Source organism: Acomys minous, assembly GCF_964271855.1.
Source record: "Acomys minous genome assembly, chromosome: 8".
In the NCBI taxonomy this organism is placed as follows: Eukaryota; Metazoa; Chordata; class Mammalia; order Rodentia; family Muridae; genus Acomys; species Acomys minous.
In genome coordinates, this window is record NC_140489.1 from 9,143,967 (window position 1) to 9,167,910 (window position 23,944).

Genomic DNA, 23,944 nt, shown 5'->3' on the forward strand with positions numbered 1-23,944 from the left:
AGGCTACTTGGTAGTAGCCAAGTGTCATAGTTACCAGGCCTCAAGTGCCAGAAATCTTGGAAGACTGAGTCATGAGGCTAGCCTGGGCTATATACATAGTGAGTTTTGTTTTGTTTTGTTTTTTGTTTTTAAGATTAAAGCATGATGGTGCACACCTATAACCCTAGCACTCGGGAGACCAGCCTGATCTATAAAGCGAATTCCAAGACAACCAGGCCTGTTATACAGATAACTCCTGTCTCAAAACAAATTAACAAACAAACAAAAAAAGATTAAAGCTATGTACTTAGTAATATACAAATGCTGATTAAATGGTACCAGCCAGTCATACCAGGTCATCCATGTCCCCACCCAGACCTACAGCACTCAGAGATGCCTGAGTCACACATGAGGATCAGGAGTTCCTTATGTAGAAGACCACTCATTTAAGAGACGCATCATCAGCTGGGCGTGGTGGCACACGCCTTTAATCCCAGCACTCGGGAGGCAGAGGCAGGAGGATCGCTGTGAGTTAGAGGCCAGCCTGGTCTACAAAGTGAGTGCGGGACAGCCAAGGCTACACAGAGAAACCCTGTCTTGAAAAACCAAATAAATAAATAAAATTTAAAAAGATATATATATAGATATATATGCATAATGGCCTGATGACAATAAATCCTTTTCAGAATAATCTCAAGAGAGTAGAGATAATTTAAATCAATCAAGAGACTAAGAAACAAACAAACAAAGATACTAAGAAACAAACAGCAAAGTTTGCTAGTAATTGGTAATTTTTTGTTGTTGGTTGGTTGTTTTTTGAGACAGGGTTTCCCTGTGTAGCCGTGGCTGTCCTAGACTCACTTTGTAGACCAGGCTGGCCTCAAATTCACAGAGATCCAACTGCCTCTGCCTCCCGAGTGCTGGGATTAAAGGCATGCGCCACCACACCTGGGCGCAATTAGTAATTAAAAAAAAATTTTTTTAAGCGATGAAAGATTTCTGGAGACAGAGGTTGGAAACATGTAGTTATACACTCTCAGTTGGAAATGACGTCATGTATTGTTTGAGGGAGGTTTGAAGCTGGAGTCTAGCAAGTCAAAGGCAAAGTGCCTCTGCTGGACAGTTAGAACATCAGCAGGAGAAACTACTGCTACAGCAGGTACACTCTCAGATGCAGAGAAAAGCAAGACTTACTTCAAAGTTGTACTTCTTCATCTGGTTGAGGTGCCGGCAGTACAGGTAGAGCATGCCGATGCTGCTGCCCACCGCGATGTAGTCCCCGTTGGTATCCAGGGCCGTGAGGTAGACCACAATAGAGCGGAAGCCCCTCTGGATCTTTGTGGGGATGGCGTTGAGGAGATAGTACAAAGGGCAGAATTCTCGGAACGTTACAGGCTCTGACAGGGATGCCATGGTCAAGGTTTCCACAGATGCTCTCCAGACAGAGGGAATGTTTGTGCGTCATCTAGGGAGACCTGCAGGCTACAGAATACCACACTGTAACTCTTTCCATGCCTAGTCATGCCAAAAAGTAGTAATGTTTAGTAGTGGGAACATGGTATTTTCAGGCAGATAATCATAGATGAAGGGGTTAAAGAGATGGCTTAATGGCTAGAAGCCATCTCACGGTTCCCAGGGGAGACAACCCACAACCTCCTGTAACTCCAGCTCCAGGGGCTCTCATGCCCTCTTCTGGCCACCACCCACACTGCACTCACATGCACATACTCTCACAGACACAGGCACATACACATGATTTAAAATTAAATGAACTGGGATGATAGAGATGGTACAAGGTTAAGAATACTGACTAATCTTCCGGAAGACCCAGGTTCAATACCCAGCACCTTTATTATGGCTCACAATCACCTGTAACCCTAGTTCCAGGGGATGGACGCCCTCTTTTGGCCACTGTGGGCAAAGCATGCACATGGTGCAGAGTTACATGCAGGCAAAACCCATACACATGAAATAATTATAAAATAATAATGAAAAAATTATAAAATAATAATGAAAATAATTCTTTAAAAAAGAAATTCTAGATGGACCTTAAGCAGAGAAAGTAAGTGAGGGCTAAGGTACCTTCAGTACTTTAACTCCAAAGGCACTTCAGTTAGGACTAGCTCCCACAGCTGACGTGACAGTCAACATTGGGGTAAAACAGAAGAGCATCAAGCATCATTCTTTCCGAGGAGTTTATGGTCTAGACAGAAAGGCAACCATGACAAAACAGACACACAAACGCACAGGGATGACCACAGATTCCCATGAGGAGATGCAGGGTCAGTGTGAACTACGTGAGCCAGAGCCCTCAAGAAGACTCTGACGCTGTATGCCCCCCACCTAAACACCTCTCTCTTGCCTGAATGTCACAGTGGTCATGCCTAAACTCATTTTAAATCCTCTTGGATAGGCAGAGAATGCTTGTAGCCCCAGCACTCAGGAGAATGGGGTAAGAATATTGGTTTAAATTCAAATTTAGCCTGGGCTACAATGAAAACACTGTCAAAATGAAACAAAACAATCTCCAACTTTTCTTAATAAATTTTAGCTCTACTTCAAAATCACTTGCCACCCTGCACCAAAAAGTCTGGAAAAAACTCTACCAAAGGCACCCAGCCTGTCTGAGCAGGGCCCAGGAGAAAGTCCACCCTAGGGAAGGAAGTTCCCTGGCAATGTCCAGAAAAAAGCAGATTCCACAGGCAACAGCCACCCCAGTATTTGGAACCCAGTCACCCTGCAGCTCCCGCCTGCCCCTCCACACCAAATCAAGACACTTCACCCTCCCCAGCACCTGCTGTTTAACAACCTCACTCACCCCTTCCCCCTTCTCTGTCCTAGCATAGGTGGCCTCATCTCCAACTCTCAAAAGACAGCACTGAAATGAGACTCAGTGGAGACCACAGAGCTGAGCCTTGAATCAGTCTGACCCTTACTCCATGACCACAGATCTGACAGAAGCAACAGCACACAGTGACAGTCTGACCAACTTGGAGGCAGTTACACCTTCAGGTGCTGTCCTAGCCAGGGTTCCTACTGCTGTAGTGAAACACCATGACCAAAAGCAAACTGGGGAGGAAAAGGCTCATTTCTCCAGATCCTTGGAAACATTTCAAAAGGTGGGAAAAGGCTAGTCTATTTTTATTTTATTTTAATTTTTTGGTTTTTCGAGACAGAGTTTCTCTGTGTAGCCTTGGCTGTCCTGGACTCGCTGTGTAGACCAGGCTGGCCTTGAACTCACAGAGATCCGCCTGCCTTTGCCTCTGGAGAGTTGGGACTAAAGGTGTGCGCCACCACTGCCCGGCAAAAAAGGCTAGTCTAGTGGAAGTGAATTGGTAATATTAACAGGGATTTCAGGAGGTGAAAATATTGAATTTTTTTGTGTTTTGTTTGCCTGTTTGTTTTTCAAGACAGAGGTTCTCTGGATCACCATGGCTGTCCTGGACTCACTTTGTAGACCAGAATGGCCTCAAACTCACAGGGATCCACCTGCCTCTGCCTCCCGAGTTCTGGGATTAAAAGGGTACACCACCACACCCAGCTGAAATTTTAATATGTACTGCCAAACTGTTTTTTGTAGCTGTCATAATGATTTATGCTTTAAACATGTTTTCCGAGGGACATGTAGAGCTCAGTAAGTCCCAGGCCCAAGCGTAAGGCAGGCAGGAGGCCCACTGGATCTCTTTAAGGCAGGGTTGTGCCTTCCACCCAGGGGTCAAATGGAAAAAGGGCTGAAGCTGAAGCTGACAAGACGTGCCCACAGGAGAAGGTGTGTCTGAGTTGGACTAAGAAGAAATCAAGAGCTGCTTCCTCCCTATCTTGTGATACATTTGAGGAAAACTAGATTGATGAACACTCCAGACTAGTGCTTTTGCTTCCCTGGCCTGCCCAATTTTCACACAAGCTTGAAGGCTACGTTGGCCTACCTCAGGCTCAGACCCATTGCCATTAGTTAAATTGGCACCTTCTGCTGTAGTAAAGTGGCAGCAGCACATTGGCTAATGGCATCAGAGGGAAAAAGAACAGGGGCTGAATCCCCAATGATACTCTAAAATTAGCTGTGGGACCCTGGGGAAATTATTTAATGGCTCTAGGTTGCCATTTACCCATCTGAAAATGGTTGGGATAATAAGCTAGTACGGTGTCACACACCTGTAATCCTGGTGACGTAATGACACTACCAACATTAACTTCTGAATGCTAAGGAGAGTGCAGTTTGAAGTAGTAGCACCAAAGCCTGACCCTGAATCAAGTGCTGCTCAAGCTGGAACTCTGGTGCCTACCAATCCACAACTCCTCACTCTTGCTCACCTCCACTTATTCTCCAAGCACTGACGCCAACCAGCCCTTCTCCCCACTCAGGCTTCATAACTCACCAACCCCTCTACTCAGAGATGTGGCTCCTCTTCATCTCTGGGCCTGCAGCAGAAACATTATCACTACAGAAAGGCTGATCCTTTATCAATCTCCAAGCTTCCCTTTGCATCTGCTACATGCCCTGCATAAACCTCACCACAAGCTCTGATTCTTCACGTGCTAAGACAACCTCTTCTGTGAGAAGGAATGGCAATCTGCTTTCAGCATAGAGTAGACGTCCATAAACATTTGTTGAGTGAATAAAATGTTGACTTACAGTCCTATTGCAAAACACTATTCTCAATACAACCCTGCTCCCTCTGCTCCCCCTGTTCTGCTCTCTGCTTGGGATGACACACAGAGCCCTCACTCTTGCTAGGAAAGATGTCTACCACTGTGCTATGCCACAGTCCTTTCATCCCAGCCACGATTAACAATGCCAGGGCCTAAGAGACGGCTCAGCAGTTGAGAACACTTAGTTTCTTCCACAGAACATGCATTAGCTTCGCAGCACCCACCCACATGGCAGCTCACAACTGCCTGTTAACTCCAGTGCTAAGGGAGCTGACGCCCTCTTCTGGCCTCTGGAGGCACTGAATGTACACAGTACACATACAGATAAGCAGGCACACATACGCATATAAATAAATTTTAAAATATAAGCAATGATTCTTTGGCTATGAGTATTTCAGTTAAAAAATGCAAAAGTCAAGTTAAAAACAGAAGTTGTGGGCTAGAGAGACAGACTAGTGCTTTAAAGTGCTTGCTACTCTTCCAGACGATCTAAGCTCAAGCACCCATTTCTGGGGGTTACTTCTTATAACCCTAACTCCAGGGGCTTTGATACCCTCTTCTGGTTTCCATAGGCACCCACATATAGTAACATACAGAAAAACAGTACACATATACATATAGAATAAACCATTTTTTAAAAGTCATAATGTTTTTCTCCCCCATTCCCCATCAACTCTATAAACATGAAAGGGGAACTATATCCAACCATCACTTTAATGAGCATTCCACAAACTACAGCCCAAATTATGCACCCTTCAGTACAATGGTCACATGTCACCACAGGCTCTGATAACATTTACAGCTCAAGGACCTTCTCTGAACTCAATACAAAGTAACAGTTAGTACCTGTGTACAAGTTTTGTTTTTTCCTAGGACAGTCTCACTCTAACTCATGGTCCTCAAACTTCTCCCAAGTTCTAGGATTACAGGCATGGACTCCATGCCTGGCCCCACCTCCTTGGCTTCTTATTCTTTAATTAGAATTGTTACTTATGTGTGTGTATAGAAGTTTGTAAATACATTCTGCTGAGATCATTTAGTGTAACCATGCCTGGCTCTTACACTCTATCTTTATTTTGGCTTTTAAGTTATTTGTTCATTTATTTTGAGACAGTCTCACAGTGTCGCTTTGGCTGGCTTAGAACTCCCAGGGATCTCCTGGCTTAGCTTCATGAGTGCTGCCAGTATAAGCATACACCACCATGTCCAGCTGATGAAGTGTTGAGTTTTTATGGTAGAACGCAAAGGGAATAATTTATCTTACAGATGAAATGCTGTCACTTCCCTGCTTCCATTCTTGTCAGCTAGCCAGAGTTCACAGGTTAAGCCCAACCCAAGCACTGAAAGGGCAATGGTGGTGGTCATGGCGGCGGCGGCAGTGAGGGCGATGGCGGCGGCGGCGGCGGCGGCAGTGAGGGCGATGGTGGCAGTGGCAGTGGTGCACATTTTAATCCCAGCAGTCGGGAGGCAGAGGCAGGAGGATCTCTGTGAGTTCAAGCTCAGCTTGGTCTACAGAGCTAGTTCCAGGATGGCCAGAGCTACACACACACACACACACACACACACACACACACACACACACACACACAAAAGCCCTGTCTCAGAAAGAACAGCAACAACAACAAACCAACAACAAAAAGGAAGAAAAAAGAAACCAGACATCTGAACAAAGCTCTATGGCTACCTTCATCTCCATTCTCTGCTCCAGTTGCAAATTTTAATTTTTTTCTTGATTTGCTGGGCCCAATGGTGCACACCAGTAATCCCAGCACTCAGAAAGGCAGAGGCAGGTAGATCTCTGTGAGTTCAAACCCTAGCCCTGAGTTCAGCCTGGTCTACAAAGCGAGTCCAGGACAGCCAAAGCTACACAGAGAAACCCTGTCTTGAAAAAAACAAACAAAAAATTATTTATTACTAATATGTATGCTACACCTGTATTAGTGTATTTGTATCATGGTTTATGTGTGCCGTGACACACATGTAAAAGCCACAGGACAACGATGTGGAGTCAGTTCTCTTTGTTCATCTCTGCGTGGGTTCCAGCATTGGACTCTAGTCACCAGGTTGGCATGGCAAGTGTCCTTACCTGATGAGGCATCATGCCGGTCTCCTAAACGAGCTTGCAGTCCTAGGGCAGGGGAGGTAGCGGAAGGATGCTTGCCATAAATCCAAAGCCAGCTTGGCCTACACTGACAGTTCACAAATCAAAGTCCACACAGCAAGATTCTCCCAACTCCCACCTCTACCCACAAACAAAGACAAAAACACAAACAAGTAATAGGGTACAGAACAGCTAACACATTCTTTGGATTAGTCTCCCTCAGAACCCCTGTGCTGAGGCAGGCACAGGATGCATACACACCGCTCAAGCACCCAGGAGACTGAGGTAGGAGGGGCTTAGCAAGTCTGTGGACAGTTTGGTTTTATAGTGAGATCCTGTCCCCAAAACAAAAAACTATGCCGCACTGCCCCAAAACAGTGTGCCAAGATTCACTAAACCTCCCACAACCAGACCCAAAGGGTACATACATGAGAAACAAATGTCACAACAATTCCTAAGAAGCACCACCTAATTTCTGCCTCCTGATTCCCCAAGCTCCCTCTGTGTCAACACTGGCAGAAACTTCTCATGCTTGACCCTAAAGTCCATTCTTACTTACATGTACAAGCATCTCCTAGTCTGTCCCTTCATCTTTCCAAATTCCATCAACTGTTGTCTGTTTCCTTCCTTTTTCCCACTAAGTCCTGGCAGCCATTTTGCTCACAATAGATAGAAGCTACTCTGGAACAGGATCCTCCTCAACTCCAAAGGATAATAACTTCTCTAAGAAAACCTGAAAACAAGCCCACTAAGGAACAGTCTTCCATGGAAAACAACAATGTGGCTACATCGAAACAAACCTGCTTAACAGCAAGGACTGTTCTCCCAGAGGACCAGGGTTCAATTCCCAGCACCCACAAGTCAGATAACTTCAGTTCTGGGGGACCTGAGGCCCTCTTCCGCCCTCTGCAGGCACTGCACACAGTTGCGGCACAGAATTACATGCAGTCAAAACACCCATTCGCATACGACAAAAAATTTTTTTTCTTTGGCTTTTTGAGACAGGGTTTCTCTGTGTAGCCTTGGCTGTCGTGGACTCACTCTGTAGACCAGGCTGGCCTCGAACTCACAGCGATCCGCCTGCCTCTGCCTCCCGAGTGCTGGAATTAAAGGCGTGCGCCACCATGCCCGGCTACGACAAAATTTTTAAAATTTAAGGAGAGAGCAGGGCAGTGTTGGTGCACGCCTTTAATCCCAGCACTTGGGAGGCAGAGGCAGGCAGATTTCTGTGCGTTCAAAGCCAGTCTGGTCTACAGACTAAGTTCCAGGACAGCCAAAGCTACACAGAGAAACCCTGGGGCGGGGGGACACTTAAGGGAAAAAGTGACCCACTAGAGGACTGACTGCTTTATTTCATCTTCTTCACACTGGCTCCCAAGTCCATCCTAAAAATCAAATCTCAAGTGCCACCCTACAACCTCCCTGAGGGTAGTGACTTGGGGTGAAGGGTAAGCCACACCTCCCCAGGGCCTGGCACAGCAGCTGGTATAGGGCAAGACTAGTAAATACTCAATGAACGAACAAGCATGGGCTGCCAAGTCAGGTTACAAAAAAGGGTCACAAGTGTGTAACACTACAGCCGGGTGGGAGAAGGTACAAAAAGTGCTGCGCCTTCGAAGACAAAGACTCTGGTGATAAGGGACTAGAGCAACTTCATACCTAGCACCTGGCTTGCCCACAGCTTCCTGCTTCGAAAGTTTTTAAAACCTTGGCTGCAAATGACCATTCCAGTCGATGACAAAACGATACAGCTCAGAGTCGGCCAACAAACACAACAGAAAATCCCTGAAAATCAGTGAGAAAGCACAAAGAGCAGGAAAGAGAAGTTGAGAGGAGAAACGAAAGTAATGGGAGCCCAGAGCCTCAATAAGGGAGGAGGGGAAAAAAGCAGCGAAGCAGCAGAGAGCCCTGTGGGTGACAGCGGGGGCAACTATATTTTGAGATCATTCGGCCAGACCCTGTACTTAACAGTACATGCACTGACCCATTTAATCTTCCACCATGCCAAGACAAAAAAACATATCATCTCCATTTTACGGATGACGAAAGTGAAGCTAGGAAGTTGGCACTTGCTCCAGTAAACAGGTAGGAAGGGGAAGCACAGTGACCTGACCTCGGGTCTGACCCCAGGGTCACCCCATTCTTCAACCCTCACTTGCCACTCGGCCTCCGAGGCCACACAGTCCTTATTAACCGGGAGGTTTTCCCTTATCCATTTAACCAACACTTACTGAACTCCTACTGGGTGCCCAAGCCAGCAGCTTGGCGCTGGCAGGCGAAAGTAAGGGATCGCGCTGAGGGTCGGGGAACAGAACAGAACGCAACATCAATCTCAAGGCTGAGGAGCCGGGAGCCCGCCGCCAGAGGGATGCAGGGTGGGGCAGGAGGGGAGGAGCAAGGGGAGCTAGGGCGCCGCGGCCGCCCGGGGCAGTGTGCGAACGCCGCGCCGCCCGGAGCTCTGCACGGACACGGGCTGTGACAGACACGCCGCGTGCGGTGGCTGCCAGTGGGACGGCGGCGACACGGCGGTGGAGACTCCGAGGGGCTGAGACAGGGAAGGGCGGCTCGGCCAGGAGCACGGAAGGCGCGGGGGCCGGCGTCGGGGACCCGCCAGCTCGCTCCCGGACTCACCTCCCGCGGCAGCCCCCTCAGGACTCCTCAGCCCCGCCAACCCGGAGGAGGCGGGATAGACTCCGGGCCGCGGGGGCTGCCGGGAGCCTGTTGCCTGGGCAACGGGCTGGGCCTCCCAGAGCAGCAGCGACTCTGCGGAGAGCTAGGGCAGCAGAGCCACAAGTGTGGGCCGACCCACTGGGCGGAAGTGACGTCACTGACCCCAGTCCGTGGGTGGTGCTTCGGGTCTCGCTGTTGGGATCTACTTGTGGATCGTATGGAAGGTGCGTTGAGAGTACTGTGCTTCCCGGGTCGTGGAGGCTGCAGGTCTGGGGCATGGGTCGGGGAGGTCAGAAGCCCGCGCGCGGTGTGACATGCGGGGCGCGCCTGAACCTCTCGGGCTTCCGGGAACCTGCTCAGTCCCGTGTGAGTGGCATCTGAGTGTGGTGATGTACGTGAAGTGTCAGCGGTGTGAGACGCTCAGAGCATCTTGGAGCACATTGGAGCCACGCCTGACATGCCCGGCCCCCCGGAAGCTCGTTCCTGAACTACCGTTGTCAATAAGACGGGCCGCAGAGCTTGTAGTTTGTAATAAAGGCTGTCTCTGTGTGTCGATTACTGTCACGTGGGTCAGTGTGTTTGCGCATGGCAGTGGTCTCCTGGAGTAACTTGAGCCCCATTTTGGTGGCTTACAAGAGATAGGCAGCTAAGTCACTGCTGTGTCTCTTCTCCTTATTTGTCTGTGAGTGTGCCTAGAAGTCGGAGCTGTGCTTTGGTTCCTAAGTGGGGCCAGGCAAACTGTGAGTCAGATGTGATCCTTATTCTCAGGAACTCCCACCGAGGGACGGATGTAACACCGGGAGTAAGAGCAGTTCTTCCGTGTTACATGTTTGATTTGTTTGTTTGTTTGTTTGTTTGTTTGTTTAGACAGGGTTTCTCTGGGTAGCCTTGACTGTCCTGGACTTGGTTTGTAGATCAGGCTGGCCTCAAACTCACAGCGATCCCCTTGCCTCTGCCTCCCGAGTGCTGGGATTAAAGATGTGTGCCACCACACTCAGCTACACGTTTGATTCTTATCTGCTATGTGCGCAAGATATGGGTTGAACTTTGGTTGAACTAGCCCGTCCAGGAATGTAGACATTAAGCAAGTAAATAGACTCATTATTGAATGTGATGACAACCAACGCATAGGACGTGACAGATGTCTACTGCAGTGATTCCTATGCAACTTGGGGACTTGGAGATCCAGGAAGGCTCCTGCCCCCACCACCACCACCACCTGCCCCACAGTTTCTCTGTGTAACCCTTGTCCTGGACTCACTTTGTAGACCAGGCTGGCCTCGAACTTACAGAGATCTGCCTGGCTCTCCAGTGCTGGGATTACAGGCATAGGCCACCGCGCCCAGAAGACTTCTTGATGGAAATAAGTGTTCAAATTTGCCTCCTGTTGCTATGGTAAAATACCATGACCACAAAGCAGCTTGGGAAGAAAGGATTTGTTGAGGGAAATTGACAGGAGCAGAGACAAGATCCATGAAGGAAAGCTGTTTACCAGCTTGCCTTCCAGCTCCCTCCCAGACTTACGCATTGCTAACTAGCCTGCTTTCTCCTTCTGTGATTTGAGTCCCAGGGTTTCTCTGTGTAACAGAGCCCAGGCTGTCCTGGACTTGCTTTGTAAACCAGGCTGGCCTCAAACGCACAGAGTGCTGGCATTAAAGGCAGATTTTGTGTGTGTGTTTGAGTGTTATGCATGTGTTTATGTAAGTGAACATGGTATCCCCTGGACTTGGAATCACAGCTGGTCGTGAGCCTCTCTGGGGGTGCTGGGTCCTCTGAAAGAGCAGGAAGTACTCTTAACTTCTAAGCCATCTCTAGCTCCTCAGATAGTTTTCTTATACAGCCCAGGACCTCTTGCCCAATGGTGGCAGCACTACAGTGGGCATCATTTACATAGAACCCCCACAAACTGGTTAAATTGTGGCTCTCTTTCCAGGTATAGCAAGTTGACAGCAAAACTAACCAGGACAATGGCTTTTTCTTTCTTTGTCTCTTTATTGCGTTTAACTATTACAAATACATTTATTGCGATTTACAGATAAGTTAACAATTATATACAACTGGAATTTTAGCTACAAATTCTCTGGTTTCATTTAGATTTTTGGATAAGAAGAAATGAGTGTCACAATACTCTAGTCTCCTAGTGAAGGTGAGGTTAAATTATAGAAAAATAAAATCTGAGAGCCAGGCGTGGTGGAGTACACCTGTAATCCCAGCACTCCGGAAGCAGAGGCAGGCAGATCTCTGTTAGTTGGACACCAGCCTGGTCTACAATGCAAGTTCCAGGACAGCCAAAGCTACCTCTCTTTTGGAATGTAAGTACCATGGGAAAAAGTTGTAGACTCATTCCTGACAGACATATTTAAGGTAGCCAACCAATATTTGTTAGTTGTTTTAGTAAAAAAATGAATGAAAAAGTCAGTATGTTTAAAAGCAGACCTAGGGGCTGGAGAGATGGCTTAGAGGTTAAGAGCACTGGCTGCTCTTCCAAAGGTCCTGAGTTCAATTCCCAGCAATCACATGATGGCTCACAACCATCTATACAGGGATCTGAGGCCCTCTTCTGACCCTCAGGTGTACATGCAGATAGAACCCTCATATACATTAAATAAACAAATCTTAAAAAAAAAAAAAAAAGCAGACCTAGGCATAGTTGCACAGACTATAATCCAAGCTACCTGGGAGGCTGGGGCTGGAAGAAAATTCAAAGTCTGTCTGGGCTATAAACTAGGTTCTACCTGCCTGAGCAACTCAGTGATATCATTTCACACAGTAGCATGGGCGGGGGGTATAGTCCAGTGAAATATGCATAGGACCCTAGGCTCCATCCCCAATGCCATCAAAGCAAACCAAAAAAGAACAGAGCTCTAAATTAATTAGGTGAGTGATGCCACACGTAAACAGTCCACAGCCACCACTGAGGTTCAGAGAGTGAATACAAGGCCATGTTGGAGAAGGGATGGGCAGGCAGTACTAGTCGCACACCTTGTAATCTGGGGTGCTGTGTGTCAGAGGCTGCCTCGAACTCATATAATCTGCTTTTAACAGCCCTATGGTGCAGATGTTCTGTTGTCACCATTTTGCAGATGAGAACATTGGGGCTCCAAGAGATTGACATGCACACCTGCACACAGCTGGCAGAGCCAGGGCTCATTAGGAGCATGCTCTTCAAAATGTGGCCTCCAAAGCTGTCCTGTGCCCTGGATTCCTCTGAGCTGTGCCATGACTGTGGGGTTCTAAGTCTAGAAGGCAGTACCTGCCACAGACATTAGGAGAAGTCATAGAGACTTGGCTTGACAAAGTTCCAAAGACCTCCGACTGACCACCACTGCCCTTAAATATTATGTATGGTCCAGGTGTAATTTTGTCTGAAAATCAGCCTTTTTCTCCTAAAACTTTTTTTCTCTTTATTCCTCAGCCCTAAGAAAATTCATACAGGGAAAACTTTTTCCCACAGAGAATGTTGAAAGAGGGCATCTGGTTTTTGCTCTGATTGTGAGCATCCAAGCAGAAACTGCATGAAAGGAAGTTAAGACCTTGACATAACAGTACCTGGCTAGATACTGTTACCTGTAGAAATGTTTCTTTAGACTCTGCTTTGAGAGCAATAGAAGGTGGGCTTGGAACTTCATGCTTTACAGATACTTTACAATAAAGGACCCCATGGTAGTTAATCTAGGCTTGGATAGCACATCTGTTGGTCTGGGACTGGGAGTAAGTCAAGTTTTTTCTTTTCTTTTTTAAAGTTTTTTCTTTATTAGAAAACATTTAGTTCAAGCTATGTTGATATGACAATCTTGTAAACACAATGGCTTTAACCCAGGGAAATTTATGTTTAAACTTTCCCCAGTATTGTTTAAGAAGTAATAATCAGGTTATACTGATCATTGCTTGGAAATTGATTTTTGTTGAATGCCTTATTGTGAGTTATACAGAACTGTTTCTATTTCCTTGCTAGACTGTTCTCTTGCTTTGTTTATTCTTGAATGCTCTATTGATTGTAAAAGATGAGAAAATCATGATGTAATCTGTAATGAAAAAAAATTGAACTTCATTTTAATAAAATACTGGGGTTGGCCCAAGGAGAGTGTCAAGCAAGTAACAGACATGAGACAGTAAGCTAGAGTGAGATAGACAGAAGAGAGAGAGGAAGGTGGGTGACAGCAAGCAAGAAGAGAGAGAGAAAAATGGATAACAGGGCCTGAAGAGATGGCTTAGAGGCTAAGAGCACTGGCTGCTCTTCCAGAGGTCCTGCGTTCAATTCCCAGCAACTGCATGGTGGCTCACAGCCATCTATAATGTGATCTGATGCCCTCTTCTGGCAGGCAGGCACACATGTGGGCAGAACATTTTATGCATAATAAAATAAATCTTTAAAAAATTAAAAAGAACCAGGCGTGGTGGTGCACACCTTTAATCCCAGCACTTGGGAGGCAGAGGCAGGTGGATCACTGAGTTCGAGGCCAGCCTGGTCTACAAAGCGAGTCCAGGACAGCCAGGGCTACACAGAGAAGCCATGTCTCTAAAAACAAAAGAAAAAGAAAGATGGATAGCAACAGGCTGGAAGAGAGATAGAAAGATGGGTGACAACGAGCGAGAGTCAAGTCGGACAGCAGGTGAGACAGAGACAGAGAGAAAATAAAGTTCTCCTGGGCTTTAAGACCTTCAACTTGTACTGCATATGCCTGAGTCTCTGAGTATTTCTTTTCCTCCATTCCTCAACCTCTCCTCAACAATTGGTTCCTCTAGCTGGTTGTTCAACCAACACTTGGTTTCCCTTAACTCAGCCGCTCACCACCTGCTCAATTCTCCCTACGGCGGGTCTGCCCGCCTCCCTTCTCTCCTCTTTGCTGCTCCAGAGCTGGTCTATGGGAGCAGGAAGCCGCAGCCGACTCTGCTCTTGGTCTTACTTTCCTCAGGTAGTGCGATTGGGTGCGTGGGATGGACAGCACTAGCTCAAGGAAGGAGCTTGCCAGCAGAGAGAAGCCTGTGGAAGGCTTCTAGGAGGTGCGCCTGGCCACGGAGGGCTGGAGGTGGGGACTGAGTTAAGAGTTGAAGTGGATATCTCCCTACCTCAGGGAGAGCAGCAGCAGTAGCCTGGCGAGATGGCCTCCGCAGCCCGAGTGTCCACTTCTCAGTACTGGCGTGTGATAGGCTCTCGGGAGTCAACAGCTCTGTGTCAGGGTTCAAGGTGCCTGGGACAAGATATGTGGAGTACTAGGTCAGGACTAGGTGGCCTCGTAGGAGAGCTGATGGAAACCTTGGGGTGTTAGCAGAGAGTCACAGCTGTACTTGTTTCTCTCAAAGTAGACAAGGTGCTGTGCCGGCTGCAGTGGCGCACACCTCCAGTCGCAGCGCTAGTGAGACTGAGGTGGGAGGATCTCCGTGAGTTCAAGGCCAGCGGAGCTATTGAGACGCTGTCTCCAAAAAGAAAAGCAGGCAGAATGTGTGAGACAAGTATTTGTGGAGCCCTTGACTTAGCCAGTCAGTGTGGCAAAGAAGACCATTTCACTGTGGAGGCCTGTGACCACTCCTTAACAGCGTGTTTCTCTTGCTCCCTGTCAGCAAAGACTCTTGGAATTGTGACACCCAGAAAACCCGTCTTATCTGTCAGTGCAAGAAAAATTAAGGACAATGCAGCTGATTGGCATAACTTAATCCTGAAGTGGGACAGCCTCAGCGATGCAGGGTTCGCCACTGCAAGCAATATTGCCAACCTGAAAGTCAGCCTGCTGTAAGTACCCGTGGAGTCCCGGGCTATGTACTGTCACCTTCAACCGTTGGGGGCAGAGTCAAGAGAGTAAGAATTACACTGGTGTAAATAGAGTAAAACAAAATAATAAACCAAAAGAGCGGCAAGTGACACATGCAAATATGAACTGCACATATATATTTTAAATGCAAACGTACGCTGACAGTTGTGGCACACATTGGTAGGACATGCTGAAAAGGCAGATTACAAATTTGACACCTTAGGCTAGAGCGATGCAACCCACATGATGGAAGGAGGAACCCAACTACTGAAAGATGTCTTTCATGGGCACACCATGGCACAAATGTGCCTGTTCTTATATACACACAAATAAATGTAAAAATAAATAAATACAAAAGTATGCTAGATATTGTTTATATATTTATATATACAATGCATATATTGTATATAAAGTTATATAAAGGTTCATTTTTAAAAGGCCATTGTCTTTCAAGAATGTGAGGTGGTCTTGCCTCAGTCTCTTGAGTGCTGGGATTACACGTGCGCCGCCTGGCTTACTTGTGCTGGGTGGCGGGGCAATTATTAAGCAATACTGATAAGTGGTAGGCCTAATACTGGTAAAAATAACTGCAACAGCAGGACCTCATGGTGTTGCCCAGGTTAATCTCAGACTACCCAGCTGGGTTTCCTGCCTCAGTCTTCCTAAGGAGTTGGAGCCACAGATGTGCACCATTGCACCCAGTTCACTTTGTGTTCCTTTTTATTTGTGTGGTGAGTGTTTTGTCTGCACACTTGTCTGTGTACCCCTTGTATGTGTGATGCCCACAGGGGCCAGAAGAGGGCATTGCCCTGTAACTAGGATTACAGTGATTGTGAGCTGCCATGTGGGTGCTTAGAAACACACCTGGGTCACCTGGAAGAGCAGTCAGTGCTCTTAACAGCTAAGCCTTCTTTCTCCAGACCTTATTTGCTGTTGCTGTTGTTTTTTAGATTTATTAATTTTCTTTTATGTCTATTGAGTGTTTTGTCTGCTTGTATGTATGTGCATCACATAGGTGCACTGCCTGAAGAGGCCAGAAAAGGGTGTCAGATCTCCTGAAAGTGAAGTTACAGACTGAAGTTGTCAGCCTCCATATGGCTGCTGAGAATCAAACCTGGGCGCTCTGAAAGAACATCACGTGCTCTGAACCACTGAGCCACCTCTCCAGCCTCCGGCCTCTATTATATGTAGGCCCAGGCGGACCTCAGACTCACTATGTAGCTGAGATGACCTTCAACTTCTTTATCCTTTTTTTTTTTTAAGTATGACTAACATTTTATTTGTCCAAAGTATTTTTTCTTCTGTCCTTCTGTCTTTACATGGGCTTTGGTGGAAGTCGTGGTGCAGCACCAACAGGTCTAAACCGTGGGGGCGGGGTGGGGGGAGGTCAGTCTTTCCGGGCTTCAGATCTGTTTCTGACCACCTCGCTACAAATGGCAGAGCTCACACAGTAGTGCAGCTTGACGTAGAACGTGGGACGCACATGAGGATTGAAGACACTGGTGTCAGATATGTCCCTGACAGCAGTGGCCTCTACAGTGTTCTCGATGACAAACTTCTTAATGGCCCTGTCCTTGGGCACCAGGTGCTGTGAGTGTAGCAAATCGGCTACACTTGGCTGCGGCCCTTTTAGCACAACCATTGTTTCTTCTTACTTTGATCCCTTTGGAGCCAGGACCCGAAAGAGACCATCAGCTTCTTATCCTTCTGCCCGCCCCTCTGTGCCACGACCTCCAGCTTCATCTTAGTTCTAAAAAAGACAAAGTCTGGGTAGGAGACTAGAGCGCACATGGAGGCCCTCCTTTCCATCTGAGCACAGCAAACCTGAGTGACCAGTGGATGTGCTCGCTGTGTGTGTAAATAAACATTTACCCTAATGACATTTGCAACATTTCTGCAATATATCTAACACGATTGTGTAGGTGATGGCTTTTATAGGATTTATTATAACCAAATGGGGTGAAGATGTTTTCCTTGTCTTGTTTTTCTTTTTTTGAGGCAGGAGCTACTGTGTAGCCAGGCTATGAACTCATCCTCTTCCTCAAGCTGTGGGACTAGAGACGTGCAGTCACCGGTGTGAGGTGAGTTAAAGAGTGTGATTTGTACCCATTATTTTCTGCTTTGACCAGGAGTAAGGAGAAGGTTGAATTAGAAAGCAGCAGCCCAGCTGCCGGTGAGGAGGAAGAAAAGACAAAGCTGGAATATGACAAGGGACTTGAAGCGCTGTGTGAGGAGCTGCAGGCCACCTTGGATGGCTTGGTAAGACCTAAAGATGCTGGCCATCGACATCACTGTCACTCAAGCCTAGTGGGACTTTGGGGTTTGCTTGACCATGGAGGTATTCAGAACTGTTGGAGACCCTTTCTCCTCCTCAGCCTCTTCTCCTCTTCCACCTCCCTGACAAATCCTCCCGCTCTCCGTGCTCCCCAGGATGCTCTTGGGGACACTGTCCTGGGCAGTTTCCACCACTTCAGGGGTCCACAGAGTAAAAATCCAGATTTTGTGGGCCAGACCATCCCTGTCATGGTGACTTCTTGGGTGCAGCCACGTAACACTAAAGTAGCCGTGGTTATTTGTTATCAGTGTGAACATAGCAGGTCTCACTTCAGGCTGTAGTCCAAATCCACTGTGTCTCTTGTTCAGACTGCGCTCCGGCGATGTGCATGGCTGAAAAGCTATTTGGTGTTAGTCTTGACACTCCCTTACTGACTAGCACTGAGAGATGCCCCAGCCTTACTTGCGTATTTCTTGTGGCTGCCTAGGAATCAGCATTCTCCCCAGGAGCCGGGATCCCTTGCTTAGGAGAGCCCTGTTGGAGGCCTGGCCACTCTGGGCCTGCAGAGGTCGCTCACATCTAAGAGCACTTGCTGCTCTTTTCAAAGGACAGAGTTTGGTTCCCAGCACCCACATCAGGCAGCTCACAGCTGGGACTCCAGCTCCAGGGAATACACACACACACACACACACACACACACACACACACACACACACAGACACACAACAATGATAAAAATAAATCTTATTAGAGAAAGCATGTTCTGCATGATCTCCATCAGGTTAGAAGTTCTCTGCTCTGGTCACCTTGAATCTGACTGAAGCCGGCTTGGAAACGTGTCCTCACTCAGTGTTCACACCCAAAAGTTGGGGTTGGAGGCTGTGAACAATGCTTTTCTTCTCTCCCCCAGCCATCAAAGAGGTTTGGCTTGGGGGATGGGGACACCTTTCTTCTCAACTGTACCCCCATTTCTGTGTGATCTGTGTCACTGTGGGAGTTCAGGTGCTGGTGTGTGAATGTAGGCTGCTTGTACATATGGATGGCACTTCGTCCCTGTTGGTGGCCGCGCAGCAGATCTGACAGTTCAGGGCCTCCAGATTGTCCTCCTTTCAGAGCCCGTCTAACCTCTAGAATTAGGTGTGGTCAGGAAGCTGCTGTGGGGCGCAGACTCCCTTACAGATGCTCTCCTGGCTCTGCCTCCCCAGCACCACCTTGAGCATCTTCCCAGCTGCAATTGGCAACACTGGAACCACATGAAATATCGAACCTAAAATGATTTGAGAAGGAAGGAGAGACCTTTGAAGATGAACATTTGCTAAATTTAGTGTGTGTCACTTGAGGTGAAACCAGGGGATGGATGGTTGGGAGGATCAAGTTCAAAGAATTATGATTTTGATGCTGTATATTTCTTTTATCTCCCAGACACATAATACTTAACTATTCTGAGAAGTTGAATATTTGGTCTAACCCTAACTGGGTGCTTCGCAAAACCCCGAGTCACTGCCCTTCCTCTGTCACACTTTCCTCACAGTGGAGGAGGTGACGGTATCTCCTCCGCTGGAGCTGGCAGAGGCCATGGTTGCGGAGGGAGGGAGATCTGTGGAGGCGCGGGTTTCAGGTTCACACTGCCCTCTCCTGTGTGGAGAGCAGGCTCCCTTTCCTCTCATCACCACATCAGTAAGAAAATCCAGGCCTACAGAGGCTGCCAAGGAAGAGTCCAAAGGGTGCTTGCCGAGGGCCTGTCATTCTGTGACAGGAGCCCACCCTGGGATTCTGCCTGGTCTTCAGAGCTAAAACACTAGGGCTCCCTCGAAAGCTTACCTAGGTGGTACTCGGCAAGCTTTCATTTCTCTGAGGCTTTGAAAACCCAACGTGTAGTACCCATGTAATCCAAAGTAAGGAAGCCACAAGACCCGTCGGCAGCCAACCCTCTGGAAGTCTGTGGAAGGAATGGGGTGAACCGCTGGACTCTTAGCCCCACCAGGACCACACATCATCGCCTTCAAATGGTTACAGTCACTAAGTCTGAGGTTAGAAGTTCTAAGCAATATTCTCATATTCCAAATTACTATCTTTTCAGACTAAAATACAAATGAAAATGGAAAAGCTGTCTTCAACCACCAAGGGAATTTGTGAGCTGGAAGATTACCATTACAGGGAAGAAAGTACCCGGCCCCCTCTGTTCCACACATGGCCCACGCCCTTCTTTTGTAAGTAGCTCTTGTGGAGGTGGTTCTGAGGGGCAGCAGCAACAGGGCGGTTGTGGCGCACGCCTTCAATCCCAGCACTTGGGAGGCAGAGGGAGGTGGTTCTCTCTGAGTTCTAGGGCAGCCAGGGCTACATAGAGAAACCCTGTCTCAGAAAAACAAAAATAGAAGGGGATCAGCATTGGTCAGATCTGGTCATTAGGAAAGGAAATGTGGCATCTGTCTTTCAGAGTATAAATGAATAAATGTAAAAGCTAAGTAAATTGAAGACATGGTGATGTGCATTCCTATAATGCTGGTAACTGAGAAGCAAAAGCAGGAAAATTGTCAGTTTAAGACCAACTTGGGCTGTAAATATAAACTGATAACCTGTCTTTAGAAAAATAAACAACAAACTCCAGTGCCTGCAATTTGATCACTGCCCTGTGGGAACACAGAGGAAGGGGATGCAAGGTATCCTGATGAGACCTGATAGGCTGTGGTCAGATGGTGGGGGGGGGGAGGTCCCCACCTGTCAGAGGCCTAGGGGCGGGGAATAGGAGAGAGGAGGGAGGGAGGGTGGGAACAGGAAGATAAGAGTGAGGGGATTACAATTGGGATGTAATGTCAATAGATTATAATTTTAAAGAAAAAGAAAATATATATATATAAATAAGCCACCAGTTGAGGACATTTTGGGCCAACCTCATAGAAGACCATTGAAATTTAGCATGATGGTCTGTCCTAGTTAGGGTTTCTATTACTGTGATGAAATACCATGACCAAAATCAACTTAGGTTGGAAAGGGTTTATTTGGCTTACACCTCCTCAGCACTGTCTGTCATCGATGGAAGTCAGGACAGGAACCTGGAGGCAGGAGCTGACGCAGAGGCCTCGGAGGAGTGCTGCTCATTGACTTGCTCCCCATGGCTTGCTCAGCTTGCTTTCTTATAGAATCCAGGACCACTTGCCCAGAGTTGGCTCCACCCACATCTATCACTACTTAAGAAAATGCCCAACAGCTAGACTTTATGGAGGCATTTTCTCCACTGAGGCTCCATCCTCTCTAAGGACTCTAGCTTGTATCAAGTTGACATAAAGTAACCAGCAGATGGTGCAAACTGGTAATCCCAGTACTTGGAGGCTGAAGCAGGAGGATCACAGTGAGTTTAAGAGCAGCCTGGGCTCAAATGAGGGGCTAATGGGGCTGGTATCATGCCAGGCATGGTGACACACAAACAAATATGGCCCATCAGGTGAAGGTTAACACCAACCCTTGCCTCCAAGTCTGAAAACCTGACTTTGATCCCTACAACCTACATAGCAGAACAAACTAATGTCCAAAAGTTGTTCTCTGACCTATACACACACTGTGGAGTGTATGTACATATACACAAAAAATAAAATGCAATACTTTTTTTTTAAGAGATTAAGCTACTTGATACTTTTTGTTTGTTTGCTTTAGTTTTTCAAGACAGGGTTTCTCTGTATTGTCCTGGCTGTTCTGGAATCACTCTGTAGACTAGGCTGGCCTCAAACTCACAGAGATCCGCCTGCCTCTGCCTCCTCTGTGCTGGGATTAAAGGCGTGCGCCAACACCACATGGCTCAGTATGCTTATTATTTGTTTACTTATTATGTGTACAGTTCTGTCTGCTTGTACTGCAGGCCAGAAGAGGGCATCAGGTCTCATTATAGATGGTTGTGAGCCACCATGGTTGCTGGGAAAAGGACCTCAGCAAGAGCAGTCAGTGCTCTTAACCTCTGAGCCATCTCTCCAGCCCCCAGTTTGTTTTTTTAAGGATTTATTTTGTTTTTAATTGTTTGTATCTGTGTGTAGGTATGTGCACAGACATTCATGCAGGAGCTCTTGAAGAGCAGAGGTGTTGGGTCCTCCGCGAGCTGGAGTTACATGTATTTGTGAGCTGACTAATATGGGTACTGGAGTTGACCCCAGCTCTTTTGGAAGAGCACCCAGTGTTCTTAATTGCTAGACCATCTCTCCAGCTCCCTACTTACTGTTTGAAACCAAGTCTTTCTTAGAATAAATCCTAGGCTGAACTGTTACTTTGTAACCCAAGCAGGCCTCAGACTGTAGCTGTGCCCCCATTCAGTCCTCCAGGCACTGTAATCAGGAGTCTCTATGAAGTGACTCAAGGGTTGTGTGGGCTTGTGCTTCCTACCAGTTAGCTGGGCTGTCTTGGTCCTTCTTCATCGCATCCGATGCTGACGTGTTCTGAGGAGTTTCGTGTTGCCCAGGCTGAGGATGCTCTTGTCTGTCTCATCCTCCTGCCTGTGCTTCAATGTCCAAGCGCTGGGTTACAGGTATTCACCACACTCTTTGTGGGGATTGGACCCAGGGCTTCATGCATGCCTGGCAAGGACTCTGCCAGATGAATCGGTTGCCAGCTCTGACTCTGGCTTTTAACCAGGAACCTAAGAAAGCATGGCTTGGGCCTAGAAAAGTGTGTGCTCATGTAGCCATGAGGTCTGGTCTGTTGCAGATGAGGTCTCCCACCGGCTCTCCAATGCATACAAGAAGGAGCTCCTTTTGAAGCGTACCATTGGCGCAGAGCTGGCCCACACTGCAGACCGCAACCTCAGCCTGACCTACCTGTCCATGTGGCTGCACCAGCCCTACATAGAGAGTGACAGCAAGCTCCAGCTAGAGAGCATGCTGCTGGAAACAGGGCACCGTGCCCTGTGACTCCCTGGACACCATGGCTGGGAGCTCCAGACCACTGGCTGGACAGTCACTTGGGTGGGACCTGTTGTGCCCCAGGGCCAGACCATTTGAGGGTCCTGGGATCGCTGTCCCAGCACACAGGCACAGCTGCAGCTCCCTCTGTCTAGTCCCAGGAATCATGGAACTGCCACTTGTGGGCACCACTGCGTGAAATAAATGAGAGGAATAGCTAAAGGCCTTGTTTTGTAAACCAAGTATATTTTACATAGTACATTTCTATAGACAACCTGAATTTCCTATTTTTCTTTGTACCTATCCACCTTGTTTGTTTGTTTTGTGATGCTGGAAATCAAACCTAGACTTTCACACAAGTTGAATACTAGGCCACACCCCCAGCCCTGTGCTTAAAATGGAAGAGAATATTTTAGTTCTGTAACTATAAGTAAAATCCTATAAATACTAGACATTTAATGTAGAGGAATTTTAATTCAGAACGTGGCTGCTCTGGCAAAAGATCTTATCCAAAGATCTTATTCAGATTGAATAAGTAAGTCAGCTGGGAGAGGAGTTTGAGCCAGAACAGCTGAGTTGACCAGCCAGCCCAGAGCTCTGTAAGAACAAGTAAGGGTGAGTTTACTAAGCACTAAGTTTCAGAGGCTGAAAACACTGAAGGCCTAGGTGAGATTGTATGGAGGCTAGAAACTTCCAGGACTAGGCTCAGGCTAGTAGAAGAGGCAATAAGCCTCCATGACAACAACTGGAACAGGCTAATAAGCAATTTGGTGGTGCACGCCTGTAATCCCAGCACTCGGGGAGGCAGAGGCAGGTGGATGTCTATGAATTTGAGGCCCAGCTGGACAATCAGAACTACAGAGAGAAGTCCTGCCTCAAAAAACCAGAAAACAAAACAGACCTGTAATCTCATCACTGGAGGCTGAAGCAGGATTATGACCGTGAGGCCACCTGGAATGCATAGACGACCCTGTCTGAAAAACAACGCTCAGCAGGTAAAAAAGCACTGCCCTGCAAGCTTCATTACATGAGTCTGACTACAGAACTATTAAGATGGAAAGCACTGAGCCACAAAGTTGTCCTCTGACCACGCACATACAACAGTTAAACAAAGACAATTAAAGCCAAAACATTCCCATCACAAAACTGTGTGTATAGAGGCTTCCAGGGAGAAGAAGGTGTGCGTCCGTGCGTGCGTGTTTGTGTGTAGAGGCTTCCATGGATGTAGGGCATTGTTGGGCGAGGTTGAAGACCACCCATCTCTGGTTAGCTGTCTAACGTGCTTGGAAAAGGGGGTGACTCTTTTGATCCCAGCGGGTCCCTAAATCCCATCTGCTAAGAGGCGTCACAGACCTGGCCCTGCTCTGATTTAAAAAAAAAAACAAAAACAAAAACTTTAAAGCCAGGCTGGAGAGATGGCTCAGAGGTTAAGAACACTGGCTGCTTTTCCAAAGGACCTGAGTTTCATTCCCAGCAACCACATAGTGGCTCAAAAAACTATAAGATCTGGTGCCCTCTTCTGGCCTGCAGGCCTACATGCAGGCAAAACACTGTATACACATACATAATAAATAAATCTTAAAAACCAAAACAGCAGCAGCAAAACCCTTCAAAGCCATTTCTGGCTTTAAAACCC

At 47.4% G+C, this 23,944-nt stretch overlaps 2 protein-coding genes across 6 annotated transcripts in view; one reads left to right on the plus strand and one right to left on the minus strand.

Annotated features, from left to right (window-relative positions):
• The window catches only part of TECPR2 (tectonin beta-propeller repeat containing 2), an 88,131-nt gene extending 78,631 nt beyond the window's left edge, over positions 1-9,500 (minus strand). Inside the window, exons 1-2 of one of the 5 annotated variants that reach the window (XM_084793470.1) lie at positions 9,362-9,500; positions 1,174-1,461 (exon numbers count right to left, since the gene is read on the minus strand). In XM_084793470.1, the coding sequence (XP_084649596.1) occupies positions 1,174-1,392 (219 nt within the window). In that variant the 5' untranslated portion in view covers positions 1,393-1,461; positions 9,362-9,500. Of the gene's footprint in view, positions 1-1,173; positions 1,462-2,061; positions 2,160-4,290; positions 4,633-8,389; positions 8,718-8,961; positions 9,098-9,361 lie in introns of those variants that run through there. The other 4 variants (XM_084793471.1, XM_084793474.1, XM_084793472.1 and 1 more) reach the window with 4 other exon arrangements.
• CINP (cyclin dependent kinase 2 interacting protein) lies at positions 9,494-22,530 on the plus strand. The gene is made up of 5 exons (XM_084793513.1): positions 9,494-9,624; positions 14,963-15,131; positions 17,280-17,409; positions 19,506-19,635; positions 22,115-22,530. Exons 1-5 carry the CDS (start codon positions 9,618-9,620, stop codon positions 22,315-22,317), a joined length of 639 nt encoding a protein of 212 aa, XP_084649639.1. The 5' UTR covers positions 9,494-9,617; the 3' UTR covers positions 22,318-22,530.
• Positions 22,531-23,944: the final 1,414 nt, after the last annotated feature.